The 16,414-nt window shown below is 36.3% G+C and overlaps 1 protein-coding gene across 1 annotated transcript in view; it reads left to right on the forward strand.

Annotated features, from left to right (window-relative positions):
* Nucleotides 1–6,587: 6,587 nt before the first annotated feature.
* Nucleotides 6,588–16,414, forward strand: part of LOC149541592 (mitochondrial inner membrane protein OXA1-like) — a 123,808-nt gene continuing 113,981 nt past the window's right edge. The window contains exon 1 of the mRNA XM_089796786.1: nucleotides 6,588–7,281. Within this exon, the coding sequence (XP_089652912.1) occupies nucleotides 6,800–7,281 (482 nt within the window). The 5' untranslated portion in view covers nucleotides 6,588–6,799. The remainder of the gene's footprint in view (nucleotides 7,282–16,414) is intronic.

The raw sequence follows: 16,414 nt of genomic DNA on the forward strand, positions 1-16,414 counted from the left end.
GAAAGTAAAAGAGAAGAAAGTGGAGGAAGAAAAGAAGGATGAAGAATAAAAGGAGGAGGAAATTAGTAAAGAAGAAGAAAAGGGGATAGGTGAGCAACAAGAACAAAGTTTACAGGACACACAAGTGCCACCTCCTAGCCCTCCTCATTCTACCGTCACACCTGCAGAGACAATTAAGATAAAGGATGTCATTGACACTTTTGGTCAAAACATCAATCCATTAATTGCAGAGGATCTAGAAAAGATCCTTGACCAATCAACACAAGCAGCTAGGCTACGTTCAAGCCCAATATTGGTCAGTGTTGATGGACTCCAAAAGGCAGTAGAAAAGTTAATGGAGATCAAGGTGCAAACTGTAATGATCCCATCTTTTAGCTCTCACGTTCTCCAAAGTCTAAAGAAGAAATTAAATTAATTTCTTATAAAGTCATTGAATTAAAAATTAAAGGTGACTTTGTTTACAAGGGAGTAGCTTCTAGGGTATGCATTAATTATTGGAAGGACGGAAGCCTCTTGTGATTTAATTAATTATTGCCAGGGAGGAATTTCTAGAGAATGCATTAATTATTGGAAGCAGGAAGCTTCTAGCTCTTGCAATTAATTAATATTTTAGTTCCTTCCAAAATAATGAAGAAAAGGATAAATAAGGCTAAAAGTCTCATTGTTGATCATCAGATGACTATGACTTGCATTTGATAAGAGCTTGGATGTGTGAATCACACTCTTTTTTTTGGCAATATAGGATGTTCATTCTTTGTTGTAACATTCTAGACGTCATTCCCTTAGGGTTTGGCCTTTGGAATACATCTCTTTGTACTTGATTGCAACATTTTTAGAATTAATATAATTTCAGCAGTTGATTCAGCTTTTGGGCATTCCTGGGTGTCCATTTCAGTGGTATCAGAGCCATAAGTCATGCCATCCTATGGAGATCTTCAACATCTATGTTTGAGCATGCGACAAGGGATTTATAATTTTTGCAATACTAGAGCAAGGCAAAGTAGGAGTTTGGACTCACATAACGAACGAGATAGTTCATCCGTGCAGAGGGACATACAATCCCGTCATACAGACACAGAGGAGACATTCTTTGAACAAGACAACAATATGGGTGATCAAGATGATAGGAGTACCAGTCCAGATCAAGAAAATGCAATGTTGAGGTCACTGAGTTCATTAGAGGAGGGGAAGTGGATGCAATAGGAACATAATAGGCGAATGGATATGATGTTGCAACTTATGGCTAGACAGATGGGCATCAATATTGAAGATTTGTATGTTGCTCCAGTGCAGAAAGAAGTTGTTTCCTCAGGTGGGATTGAGACACATATAGAGCCACCTAGCTATGCTGCTAGTGATATGGAGTCCATCGATGTGGGATTAGAAGAATGCAAAGATACTATCATATCAGCAACCACTTCTATGTTAGTTGAACCATCCAACAAGGAGTTTGGCAGTATGCATGCGGTTGTAGATGTGTGCTCTGATGATAGTACACTTGTTATTGCTAATGAGGTGAGCAATATAGTGATAGATTCATATTATACTATCAATCAACAAAGTGTTAATGTTCACTCTTGGGATAGTACTATGTTCAACATGGATGCAACATTGTCTTATGACAATCTGATGTTTGAGGCTGATGTTGATCATTCATTTCAGTGGAGTTGGGCTCAGTTTTCACCATCTACAAAGATTCATTTTTGTGTTGCAACAGTTGGGAGGAAGAGGTTTCATAGATATTCTATGGAGCCGCCTTCTATTGACATCCAGACTTATACTTCATCAACACAAGTTTTGGGAGCTAACTTGTAGGACATGTGGTTGGTCTTAATGATGTTCATTTGTAGTTTGTTTAATGTCCATATGGATATCACATATTACTTCAATTGGGATCCAGGTGAAGGTTGAAGTTCATTATGTTACTTAATTGCTTGAGGACAAGCAATTTCAAGGAGGGCAGATTTGTAATGATCCCATCTTTTAGCTCTCACGTTCTCCAAAGTCTAAAGAAGAAATTAAATTAATTTCTTATAAAATCATTCAATTAAAAATTAAAGGTGACTTTGTTTACAAGGGAGTAGCTTCTAGGGTATGCATTAATTATTGGAAGGATGGAAAGCTCTTGTGATTTAATTAATTATTGCTAGGGAGGAATTTCTAGAGAATGCATTAATTATTGGAAGGAAGAAGCTTCTAGCTCTTGCAATTAATTAATGTTTTAGTTCCTTCCAAAATGATGAAGAAAAGGATAAATAGGGTTGAAAGTCTCATTGTTGATCATCAAATGACTATGACTTGCATTTGATAAGAGCTTGGATGTGTGAATCACACTCTTTTTTTTGGCAATAGAGGATGTTCATTCTCTGTTGTAACATTCTAGACGTCATTCCCTTAGGGTTTGGCCTTTGGAATACATCTCTTTGTACTTGATTGCAGCATTTTTAGAATTAATATAATTTCAGCAGTTGATTCAGCTTTTGGGCATTCCTGGGTGTCCATTACATAAACACAAGAACCACCTATGATCACACAATCTACTGGACTTCTACTTCTTCTACCACCATCTCCACCAAAAGTAGTCATAGTTGCACTTCAGGAGCCGAGTGCAGCAGTAGGAAATGATAAAGTCAAATTAGTACAGTCATTAGGTACACCCCCAACTAGAATGATAGAAAAAGAGAAATAAACTGAAGAGAAAGAAGAGACAAAAGATAAGGAGGAGTTTGCAATACAAACTTTGGTTGAACTATCCAAAATAGGTACTCCTGCAAAAACTCTTTAGCAGCCGAGCACTGGAACATTAGAATTGTAAATTAGAACACTAGGCTCAAGCTCCACTAGGGTAGCCAGGACAATTCATTATGGAATTCTTGAGCTTGATGAAGAAATAAAGATACCCTATTATGAATCCAGTACTCTCACTGAAGAGAAGATGAATGAAATTCAGAGTGCATTGGATAGAAGAAGGAGACAAGAGGCACTTAGAAAGGGCTACAAATATAGGCAATCATTAAATGAAATCAAGGACATATTCATGGATGCCTTCATCTTGTAGTCTCCAGATGAATCAATACCAATAATAGAGCAACTATTAGATATAGTTGATCAAGTAACAAATGAGGACCATGACATCGATGCCAAACTAATGGAATGGTCAGAGAAGAAATTCCAAGGTAAGGTCAATGAGAAGATAGCAAATACTATCATTTTGGGACAAGTTGACCTAGCTACAAAAATAAAGAGAGTCAAAATTATACTAGGGAATATATTCTCCCTTTACAATAAACTGTGATTTTTCAAACTTCACACATGAGACTAGCCAGAAAATAATGAGCTTGGAGAGAAATCTAAATATTTATAGTACGCACTTCCAACCAATCCAGCTCAAAGTGAGAAGCATTTTGCTTAGACGCTTCACACTCAAAGAGAACTAGTTGTATTATCAACAGAGGAGGCTAATATAAAAGCTAAGTTAATGCAAATTCAATCCTCCATCACCCCTCACTTGGAGATACTTCACAAGGAGTAAATGTATGCAGAGACAGTCCTGAAGAAAGATCCCAATCTTTCTACACATGAAGGACTTGTAGACCTAGTAGCAGAGCTTGCAATCCAACACAAGTCATTAGATACTGCATTAAACAATTGGGATTCAGCTCTGAAGATACTCCTCGAGGTTAATAGCTCATTTTTGGCTAAACATGGAATTACTCCGTAGACCCTTTGACATCAGTGTCAAAAAAGGGGGAGATAATATATATTATAGAGGGAGACATGGGTGATTACCAAATTTTGACTGATTATTCATTTTGAAAATAAAGTGAAATGATTGTATATAGCCAAAAAGGGGGAGACAAAGAATAAAGAAGTGAAGGAGAAATGTAAAATTTTGGTATTCTGGAATATAGGATCATCACACAGATCAAATACAACATTTATGCTCAAAATGCAGAAACAGGTCAAAGGACTGAAAGGATTAGGCATATTGGCACATAACTTCAAATTCCAAGGCACAATCAACTCAAGGGGAGTCATAAATATTGCTACTCACAAATTTTTTTTGAAATTTTGCATGTAAGTTGAGTAAGTAAAGAGTGTACTCAATAAGGTTAAGATCATCAATGCTTAGTTAAGTGTTTTTGACACTCATGTCAAAGGGGGAGATAGTTGGTCAAATAAATAGTATTGACAAATGAGTGTCAACACACTTAACCATTTTCACTATGTATGCCGAGTACACAATAGATGTCGAGCCAAAATTTTAATAGGTGTCGAGTCATAGTTAGTGCCGAGTAGATTACAGTATAGTATGTGCTGAGTGATCTAGGAATTATTCATGTGCCGAGTAACAGAATCATTTAGATGCCGAGCAACTTAGAACAACATATGCTGAGTAATACAGGTTATGACAAGTGCCGAGCAAACCAAGAAACGTAGTTGATGCTGAGCATTCCAGTAACAATATGTGCCAAGCATTAGTAATACTTCATGTGCCGAGCAACACAGGATCAACATAAGAGTTTGTACTTGCACAAACTAAGATGTAAACCATTTTTGGAGCTGACTTAGAGAAATTTCGAAGGAGAAAAAGGATAAGGATGAGTCATTTGCATTCCCTATGAAATCTGCATGCAACCAATCAGAAAAATGGCGACGACATGCAACCAATGAGAAGAATGCAAAATATGAGCGAGAATTTGAGATTCAATTTGGATCGTAGATCCATACCTAGCCCTAAGTCTTCGCATTCTTTATAAGGAGGACGAATGCACCATTGCACAGGAGGAAGAAAAATAGCATAAGGGGAGATTATAGTGATATTTTAGTGAGAAGAGGAAAAGACTTAGTGGAAGGGATAGCATTTAACCAGTTGATCAGAATAGAATAGAGGACATATTTAGAAGATTAGATCAAGCAAGGATCAAAAGAGAAAAAGCAGATCAAGTGCCTGAACCCAGCAATTCGAGATTGCATTGAATCAGGTCAAATGTTTTAATACTCTCTTACAATTGTATTAGAAGTTGAAATCCTATGGTGATAGGTTAGCTTAACAGCTAGGTAGGAGAGCCTTTAGAGAAGGACAAGAAAATCCTATGTATTAGGTAGGTTTAACAACCTTCATGTAAATCCTTTAACATGGTGACACTTCATGTAAAGTGTTTGAAAATCCTTTCAATAGGTCACATTTAACAGTGTGTTGTAGCCTTTAATAGGGCAGGCCTTTAACAGGGCAAACCATCAGAAGTGGTTGAATTCATTGCTATAGTAATTGTTGTGGGTGTAATCCCCACCCTAGTTTTACCTTCTTATTCCTGGAGGGTTTCTGGGTCACCAAAATCTCTTGTGTTATGTGTTGATGCACAATCTCATTTTATGCTTATTTACTTTGGTACATGTAAATTTCAGTTATATGTTATTAAGGGTTTGAAAGGATAACAATTGGTACTTTTGATTCACTACCCCCCTCCCCACCCTCTCAGAAGTACTCTTTCCATTTGAATATTCCAACACACATATTACTAATTATCTTCTTAATACACACTAAGTGCTTAGGGAATATATTCAAGGATGTTGGAACCATGTAATATGACATATGATTTACAAGGTAGATGAAATCTTAATCCCAATAATGGTTTTCAAGAGGTTAAAATTGGAGCTCTTGGATATCTTTCTAATGGTTTAAAGAAGTCCATTTTTCATCAAACAAATCATACTTCATGACCATACCAAGTTGGGGTACCAAATAAACACGTCCTCTTCATTTTTATTTTATTTTGTTGATTAATTGTTCACATCTAATTGTTCATTTAATTAGTTCTCAGGGTTGTGGTGATTATTGATATCATATATATCAATAATGTCATTTCTATGTATAGAAATCTTAACTAAATTGAAGAGAAAAAAATGTAAAAAACATAACTAATTTTAAAAATAAATAATGATAAACAAATGATAAAGGTGCTCTATAATGAAAGGTTTGCAAGGCCCAACACTTGTTGAAGGTTTGACAAATAGAGTAGCAAGCTATGTGAATTTGAAATTAGAGGAAACTACATGCTTAAGCATGCTTGACCCGGAGTCCAACTAGGATGGGTGACCTCTTGAGAATACCCAATGCTACACTTTTGTGATCATCACTTAGAAGCTACAGTGCCAAGTATCCAACATGGACACATTGTTGCGAGCACACAAATCTACTATAGGTGAACCCAAACTAACCTTAACATCGTTTGCTCGAGCCAAGTAGAGATTTGAACCATGATTGCATCATTAACAATGAAACCACTTAACTGCTACATTGACAATATGCTTCCCAGTAAAACTAGGGTCTAATGAACTACTACTGCTCATGAAATATAAGCCAAATAAGAAAATAACATATATAAAAGGTTTTTTTTTCCCTCACCGTTAGATATATACTTCACGTTTTCAGACCTTAGCAGTCTGTGAACTAGCCACAATCGGGCATTATTCATTTGACCATTACGAATATACATACTGAATACAGTAAAATCCTTTTTAACGCTATAGCTCGGGAAAAAAATGTCCCAAGTATTTATCGGCGACGACGGTTGGCCATTTACATCCAAAGAAGATCCTTAGTTTGATATACAAAACCCCAAGGCGATTTTAGGGCTCGGTGGGCCATTGACTTCCATGAGACAGATGATCTCCAAAACCTCAATGTGATTTGTAAAACCCCGAGGCGATTTAGTACCGAAAGGAGCAGTTGTGCTCATGGGTGCTCGGGTGAGTTGCAGTATTCGCATTCGATCTCTAGAAAAGTAGAGCACCCATGGCTTCCAAAGCGTTGTTAGCGAAATTAAGGCGGAGTCTTACATACAGGCACGTTTCGTCGTGGTCCTATGTTGGTGGTCGTAAGGGTATTGATGGACAGGACTTAGTGTGGTGTGCGAGGCAGGACGACGAGAAAACAAGTAAACCGAACTATAACGATGTTGTGAGTCGCACGCAGAGATTTACCACAGGCTTTGCAACATGCAGTTTGCACCAAGGGAGAGGAGGACTAAGCTTTGTAGGGCTAAGGTATGCGAGCACCAGCACCAGCCCCAGCCCCAGCGGCAGCATTAATGAAGGATCGGACCAGTTGGAATTCGTGAATGATGTGGCGGAGGTATTGAGTGACACCAGTATTGATATTGCCAATGCAAGTCAAGTTGTCAATGAAGTGGCTATTGCAGCCGCTGATTCTGCCTATCCTGTTGCTTTTCTGCAATACTTCATTGAGGCGGTTCACGTAAATTGTGCATTACCTTGGTATATGTTTTTTTTTCAGTATACCTCATAGAAGAAGTGCTACATCTAAGAGCAACATTTTTTTCTTTCAAAACAGTGCGAAGGAACAATATTCTGGCTTCAGTAACGCCAATTAGAAAGAGTTTGAATTTATCTCTAGTGTAGTGCTTGCCCTTTTGCACCAACCGAAATTGGTTTGTTCTCCTTGAGAAGATTTTATCTCTCTTACATGGAAGGCTGCCAATTACCACATCATAAACATCGAGTTCATTAATGAAACACTTATAAATAGTTAATTTCACCTTGTATTTCTTTCATACTCTTATCCTATTTCCTTGTTTTGAAGGACTAAGATGATCAGATGATTATGCATTTGCAAACTTAACTTGTCTATCAACTGTTTAGGGTTCAAGTTTACGTGAGAGAAACGATAAAAAAAAAAAGGAACGATTTTTTGTCTTTCTAATTGTGATCTTTGTATGAAAAAGCTTTATTAGTTAATTTTCCCAGAGAGGCTCATTGCTGTTCAAACATATCTCATTTTGGGCTGAAGAACAAACCAGCCTCTTATGCATACTTTGAAGTACATTCAATTTAGTCCATGCACAAATAAATAGATTTCTTAATTTTGTTTTTCCAAGGATGCAACTTTGGAGGCAATAGTCAATATGCTTCATTTTATGGTCATCAACGTTACAATGCACGCAATGTTCCTTAATTACTATCTTTGCAAAGGTCAAAGTAGTGTTACACTTGCCTTTGCATTTGTTCTTTACCTTTCTAAGTATCATCTTTTTTTAACCAATTATAGAGGGAGGAAAGGCCCCCTTCGGTTTCAAACTCTAGGGTGGGCTTGGAAAGAAACTTGATTTTTTGTCTTTCTAATTGTGATCTTTGTATGAAAAAGCTTTGTTAGTTAATTTTCTCAGAGAGGCCCATTGCTGTTCAAACATATCTCATTTTGGGCTGAAGAACAAACCAGCCTCTTATCCATACTTTGAAGTACATTCAATTTAGTCCATGCACAAATATATAGATTTCTTAATTTTGTTTTTCCAAGGATGCAACTTTGGAGGCAATAGTCAATATGCTTCATTTTATGGTCATCAACGTTACAATGCGGACAATGTTCCTTAATTACTATCTTTGAAAAGGTCGAAGTAGTGTTACACTTGCCTTTGCATTTGTTCTTTACCTTTCTAATTATTATCTTTTTTTTAACCAATTATAGAGGGAGGAAAGGCCCCCTCCGGTTTCAAACTCTAGGGTGGGCTTGGAAAGAAGCTTGATCTTGCTTTTTTCCTAAGCATTTCCAATAGAGCTGCCATTTTCTTGGAAAAAAGATAAATTTGTTACTGAATAAGAATTTTGAATTCATTCCTATTGATAAAATGATTTCTCACTGCAGTTTTATCTTTAAAATTGACTCTGAATTGATTGACAAATAGTGACAAATGTTCCAGTAGCTGGAGAGTTTATTATTTAATTAGCAATCTTCCTCTATGTTTGAGAGGGGCAGCTCCCTTATAAGTTTCGGATTTTTAAGGATATGCTTTTAATCAGAAAGTAGGAAGGACAACTAAACAAAAACAAAAACAAGAAACTTTTTTACAAAGAAAGAATAATGATTACAAAAAATTGTTCTATAGGAAATAACTATTGAAATATAAAAGCATACAATTGGGTTTTATATGAAATGTGATCTAACATTACATACATTCACTGTAATATCCCCTTCTAAAATTTGCCTTAGTATATGTTAGAAAGCAAAGTCCACCAAGATAAATGAGGGGGGTGGTGGGGTGAATCAGTTATTAGATCAATACAACTTTTATCAACCTTATTAAACCTTAAACATGTGATCAGTAACAACAGTAACCATAAGAAGATACACATACACATACACATACACATACACAATAACACCAGATATGTTAACTAGGGAAACCCTTGATTAGAGGGAAAACCATGGTGGGGATGGTACCACAAAACGATGTACTAATGGATAAGTTCCTTTTAAGAGGATGGACTTTGTTAGGAGCCTATTAAATACATTCAGTTCATATCAGCCCCTGTTTGGAGACTTTGAATCCCTATTTGGAGTTGTAGAAGGTAGAAGGACCCACTGTCCCAACAGGTTTAGGGGCAAGACCATCGAATTCACTGTCTAACTGGCCTCTATATTATTCCTTTTAGAATAATAGAAATGCAACTAATCTCAGCAACTCAAACTCTTGCCGTGCCACTACATCATCATCAAACTGTCTACTGTCTCTACCTAACTACACTTAATCATGTTCTATGCTTGTTAGGAGATATAATCTAATTACCAGAAATTGCTTCCCAATAACTTTGTCTGCAAACTGTCTTCTGTAAATCACAATTAACTCTCACTAGTCTTTAACTTTCTGAACACGCACTTAACTACAAAATTAGGTGACACTATAAAACACGTCCCCAATTGTGCTTGACCTCATCTTCAATACTTGATCTATACAACCTTGTTCTCTGTCTGCTACTTTGCCAATCTTCATAGTATGTTGATATCGATGATAAACATAGTCATGAATGCGACACATAGTCATTTTGTCCATCTCTCCAATGCTCCAACAATACTAGGATACTCCCCCATAGGAATATCATCAATGTTCATGCTAACAATTTATACTTGTCATGTCCCCTCTTTAGCAGTTGTAGTATTATTATTATTTTGCTAAGAGTAAATTTTTTATCCTCCAACACTTGGGCGAATTATGGAAAAGGAGGAAACTGAATTATTTTGGTGGTGGGACTAGTTTCACTTTAGTCCCTAGATTTCAGTCATAGAGGGGGCCGTATGAGAATTAAAAGAGAATCATTTAATTTATTCCAAACTTTGAAGTTGTGGCTCAAATTATTATGTTTTTGGCTTGGCAGTGGAGTTCATATTTCAGTTCCCTAATTAGGTTATTGGCTTTATGGTTGTGGTAACCTTATAAGGAAGAGTAAGTTCAAAAGAGGGGTATGTTATTGTTATTCTGATTTTTACTCTTTTGCAATTCTCTCATCAGTTGGGATGCAAACCCCAGCTTGCCCCCTTGGACGTACAACCAAGTTTGGCCGTTCAACTATTCAACAACCTCTAATCGCTTCTTCAATGTTGCATATTAGACGTCAACAGATATCTACAACAAGTTTGTCCATTTCTTTCCAATGAAGGGCAATCTATGGCATCAATGTTTGGTACAGATTAGCGTCTGGTTCATTTACAAGTTTTTGCATGTTTGAATAATGGAGTTTGGTTTTATCCCAAGATCGAATAATTAAACTTTTTCTTTTGTAGCGGTCTTTTTCAAGTCTGACTTAGTTTTTTGTTGTTGTAAAAGCTTGAGTTACATCTCTATTGTTTTGAGAATTAAATTTATTTCTTGTTAAATCCTTAGTAAGGATATTTCAATACCCTACACCACAATTGCAATAACTAGGGTTAGAGGGATGTCTTACCAAGTAAGATTTTTGTCCATTGTGCTTTTGAATATAATTCCACCAAATAAGGAACAAGTACACACACAAAAACACACACACACACACAAACTTATTATATTGTTAATGTATTATAATTTGCCTAAGTGTTACAAATTGATAATACTAAGAGATATATAATCCTAACCTACATATTAGGTAACAATATAATCACAGTGCATGTTTAGAAACACACTTATAACACTTAACTCTCATAGCCTTAACCATAATGAGGAATGCGATAAGAAAGACGTGATGAGGTGCCCTTAGTTGTCTCTACCCTAGGCCAAAGAGCGGAACACTCCCCTCAGCCCCATTCACAGGGTTGGTGTTTCTAATGGAATCATTGCTTTGTTCCCCTCCATTACACTATCTTACTTGCCTCATATGGTTAAGGATCATTTTCTTACTATCACAATAATTCTCCCATATGATTTGGTGGAATGTTTACAACAAAGAACCAAAACTTGGAATTGACAAGGCTGACTTGACTCTTGAATTGGCTATGACTTGGCTATGAATCTACAAAGTGAAAAAACCCTTGAAATTTAGAGAGTTTAAAGATTTAAAACTTATTTCATGCAACCTCTATTGAATATATCTTAAGCACACTATAACATCATCAAATAGAAGCTAACATACATAAACAAGGAACTTAAATGATAAATCCATGACATACGTAAAATTTAAATTATAGCTGAAGTAAATAGAAATCATAGGATCATAATGACACAAATATATAGAATTATAAGTGTTGTCAAATCATAAATGTATGTAAGATGAAGATCCATAAAACCAATGACATCAAATCATAAATGTATGTGGTGCAGCGGCACCCATGAAATATTTAATTTTGATCATTATTTATCTACTGTTATGCAAAAAATGTAAGCATGCAATGGTTCTTAAAGAACCGCCAAATAATCATAAATGTAACCGATAGTTGGATGATTAATATGTTACTGAAAGGGAAAACATACAGTTTTGTAACTGTTACAATTGTCTTTATATAGACAAGATTATTCAATCAGAGGGGGCGATCTATAGTTGGAAGGGATAAGCTTAAATAATGGGGGCTCTTTGGCGGCAGCCAGAGAGCCATGCAAAATGTAATTGCTGTGTTACTATAATAGTTTCTTTTAGCTTGTGTTTTAGTTTCCCATCGTGTCGTCCTCTTTGTAGCTTTCATGGTTGGATGTCTTGTAGTTTGTTATTGTAGAGTTATGATATAGCATTGAGTGACAATTGTTTTTGTTACATATTTTTGGGGAGGAATTATTTGTTTTGAATTGGGTTTTAGATAAGGTAAAATGAAGTTGATGTTATATTATGCTGAACATTATTTGTTTCAGAATGGTAATGGATCATGAGCCTTTATTTTGTTGTTTAAAGAAAGAAATAATGGAAGAGATACAGATTGAAGTTTGTTCTTGTTATCTCCTCATCAGATTGGTATCAGAGCTCAGAAGATTCTGAGTGTGTAAAGGCAATCTACACCAGGCAGAGTTGGGTATATGATTTTTGTTAGTGAAGTTTTTGTGGTTGCAGGTGCTAGTTCACTCGCTACAGATGGGTGGACAGGAGGTCTACTAGGTGAAGGCCATAGGAGATGGTCTAGAGCCAGAGAAAATGGTCCTTTGTGTGTCGCCAAAAGTCTTGGGGAGAGAGGCAAGAGGGACTCCCAAGTGAGGGACAAAGTGTTGGTGTTTGTGAGCAGCATGGAGGAGTGGACAGTGGAATGGGAGAAGCACCTTGACGATAACCAGTTGAACTCCATTGATGGGAGTCAGTCTGTGAAGAGTCACAATTGAAAGTGGTAAAGAATGGAAGCAGCAGAGGCATCGATCAAGGGAAGACATTTCCATAGGGACATGGAAATTTTGAAGCTGGGGAGTATGGTGCAGCGGCACCCATGAAATATTTAATTTTGATAATTATTTATTTACTGTTATGCAAAAAATGTAAGCATGCAATGGTTCTTAAAGAACCGCCAAATAATCATAAATGTAACCGATAGTTGGATGATTAATATGTAACTGAAAGGGAAAACATACAGTTTTGTAACTGTTACAATTGTCTTTATATAGACAAGATTATTCAATCAGAGGGGGCAATCGATAGTTGGAAGGGATAAGCTTAAATAATGGGGGCTCTTTGGCGGCAGCCAGAGAGCCATGCAAAATGTAATTGCTGTGTTACTATAATAGTTTCTTTTAGCTTGTGTTTTAGTTTCCCATCATGTCGTCCTCTCTATAGCTTTCATGGTTGGATGTCTTGTAGTTTGTTATTGCAGAGTTATGATATAGCATTGAGTGACAGTTGTTTTTGTTACATATTTTTGGGGAGGAATTATTTGTTTTGAATCAGGTTTTAGATAAGGTAAAATGAAGTTGATGTTATATTATGCTGAACATTATTTGTTTCAGAATGGTAATGGATCATGAGCCTTTGTTTTGTTGTTTAAAGAAAGAAATTATGGAAGAGATACAGATTTGAAGTTTGTTTTGATGTCTCTGCATCAGTATGTAAGATGAAGATTCATGAAACATAAGTCTATTTGTAACCAAAATGAAAAAAGCAAGTCTATCTGCTCAAGCTCTAGCTCAAGCCTCATCATCATCCTCAAGCTCAACTGTAACCTTAGCCTCAGCCTCTGAGTATCGTGTCTACCTTTTACAAAGGTGTCTTAGATAGGTCCTAGAGGACTAAGTGGCTATAGCCCCCACATGTGAAATGGACTCATGAACAACATCAGTAGGGCCTATGTGTGGGTGGGTGTGTATCGGCTAGTGCCTTAACATGCTCTAGCTTCCTTTGCCAAAGTCACAGTCTCAACTTCTCTATCTGCTTGGTCAACCCACTCATGGTCTACCTTAGTGAAGACTGCATCGGTAGCCTTAGTGAGCCACTTTGACTTTGGATCAATCTCCTCCAGAATGATCGGAGAGGAGTCAACGGCCAAAAACTATCTGGTCCTAAGACAGAGGTTGTAATGAACAAAGTCAAGATCATTCAACCTCTGCATAGACAACCTATTTTACCACTTCGAGTGGATATGCTCAATATGGACCAATTGCACTCACATCCAAAAGTGCTTCTTGGCTGACTCAAAATACGGATTTGGGGTTGAGGGCAGAAACATTTGCCGCCATCAATCTAAAATAAGGGCAAAGAAAAACAGTTAGTCTCATTTACAAATACAACTTTAAGGCTAAACTACAAATTCAAAAATTAAAATGCATCGCTTATAAGCCATAAACTTAGCAATTAACTTTAAGAATATATTATTTTTACCTAGCTGTAATGATGTCCGAGCATCTATGGCTATCTTGCTAGAGAAAATCTTTCCTTCTTGATTATTGAATTTATCTAGCTCAATGGCTGCAGTTGAGGCATTGCCATCTCTACTCAATCTTTGCATCATTGTATATAGGCCGATTAGAACCTCCTCATCTGCCTTGAAGTCAGGACGAAAATGAAATGTTGAATTCAAGTAATAAGCTGCTGCATGAATGGGCTTGCGTAGCTGATTTTGCCATTTCCTATCAATGATCTCTCAAATAGGGTCATGCTTGTCCTGCATACTGGGATCTAATGGCCTCCTTGGCCCTATCCATGCCCTCATATATGTAGGCTTCTCCCCATCAACAGTTCGTAGGAGAGATACGAGGAGCTCACTGACCTGCATACAATGTAAAAGAAACATGAGTTAAAACTTAAATATAGTACTAAATCATTAAACAATTAAATAATAAATACTAAATATTAAATTGTAAGAAATTGATCTTCAATATTTTTTAGTCGGTGGCCAAAAACCATCCTTATCAAAGAGGCAATTCATCACATCTATCCTTGCAGTGGTCATAGCATAGGAAGAGGAAGTCCTCTCCTCCCTGACAAACTTCCGCCTCAATTCTTCCCTCGATGTCAATAAGGACCGCAATGTGATGAAATTCGAGGCAAACCTTGTGATGCTAGGACGAGCTAACTCCTTTTGCCTTGTGTATTTCCTCATTGTGCTAGGACAAATGCATGATTGTAGATAAACTCGCATATATTTTTGGCCCTTTCTACGTATGATTTGACCCACTCAAGCTTCCCAAACTCAAGCTTGCCAATGTCCTTCAACATGAGGTAAAGACAATGTGCTACACAAGGAGACTAAAATATTGTGGGGTGCCTCTCCATCAAAAGTTTACTTGCAAAATTTTAAATTAATTAGAAATTTACATACGTTAAGAAATTTAGAGTTGGAAATTTACATATGTTAAGAAACTTAGAATTGGAAAAGTTCAAACAACTTTATTTCCAAAACGTGAAAAGTAAAAATTAAAGCTTAACAACTTACTTGCAGAAACATGACTTGTTGCATTATCTGTCACCACCAACACCATATTTTCTTCCCCCACCTCTGCAATGACTTGCATAATAAACTTACATAAGTATGTGGCATTTTTGATATGAGAGGAAGCATCAATAGAATTGAGGAACATGGTGGATCCTACAAAATTTAAATAGAGCAAAATAATTAATTATCATGGAAAATTAGCAATGAACAAATCAAAAGTTAAATTATTCAATCATGATTCACAATGTATGTAGGAAAGTAGAATGATCGATCACCTCCACAGGAACAATAAAATTAAGGAGTGTTCTATTCCTCCTATCCATCCAACCATCAGTCATGATGGTACAATCCTTTTGGGTCCACACCTTTCGGTGGTCCTCTACCATTTCATCTAAGATGTAGTCAACTTAGCCATAGTAGAGGCTTTGAATCACGGACTACAAATGGTAATGACATCTATCATGCCATAAGGAGACCTGTCACAAATAGATTATGATTAAATGACAAATCATTATGTAATATGAACCTATGATTATAATTAAAATTCAACTTTAAACTTAAAGAAAACAAATAAAAAAGAATTAATTACCTTGCTGCAATAAATAGAATGTTGCAAAAGTACCAAAATTTGCAAATTTGTTTTCTGGCGGCATCATGAATCTCCTTGTTCCATCCAATCTGAATTTTCGCACTCTAGGTTCGAATGTAATAGGGCCAATCTTAGTAGTAGAACGACTTCCACTAGCACGAGGACAAAAGGGAGGCTTGGAAGAAACCTCTCCAACACAACTTGCAGATGCGAATGCGAGAGCATGGGATTCAATAGCAATGAATTGTTCAAGTTGCCTTTTTCTTATTTAACTTCTCTTGTTCATATGTCTCTAATGCCACATAACAAAAATGTTTTGCTCCAGTAGTTTGTTGAGTGCACAAGGTAACATCATGTCCAAGTATGCCAACAATATAGTATTTGAATCTATAGATGCCGCTAGAATTATTTCTTTACGAAACATACATTTTGTTTGATGTTTTATTCTTCCAGGAATTCTTCTGTAAACTTCCAAGCCTAATCCTTTTTAGGCATCAAGGAAAATAAAGGTTAAGGCTGCTGCAATAAGAAAATTTGATTCAAAGCTTAAACTAATAAAAAAACAGCAAACCCATTAAGGCTGCTGCAATAAGAAAATTTGATTAAAAACTTGAACTAATAAAAAATATCAAACTCGACATTTTTTTTGAGAAAATTGTAAATACATGTTTGTAAATTTGTTCTAATAAGTCAAAAAACATTATAGGGTTTGCAAG

This window comes from Cupressus sempervirens, chromosome 8 (genome assembly GCF_028749045.1).
Source record: "Cupressus sempervirens isolate cs-2001-9-10 chromosome 8, ASM2874904v1, whole genome shotgun sequence".
NCBI classification, from domain to species: domain Eukaryota; kingdom Viridiplantae; phylum Streptophyta; class Pinopsida; order Cupressales; family Cupressaceae; genus Cupressus; species Cupressus sempervirens.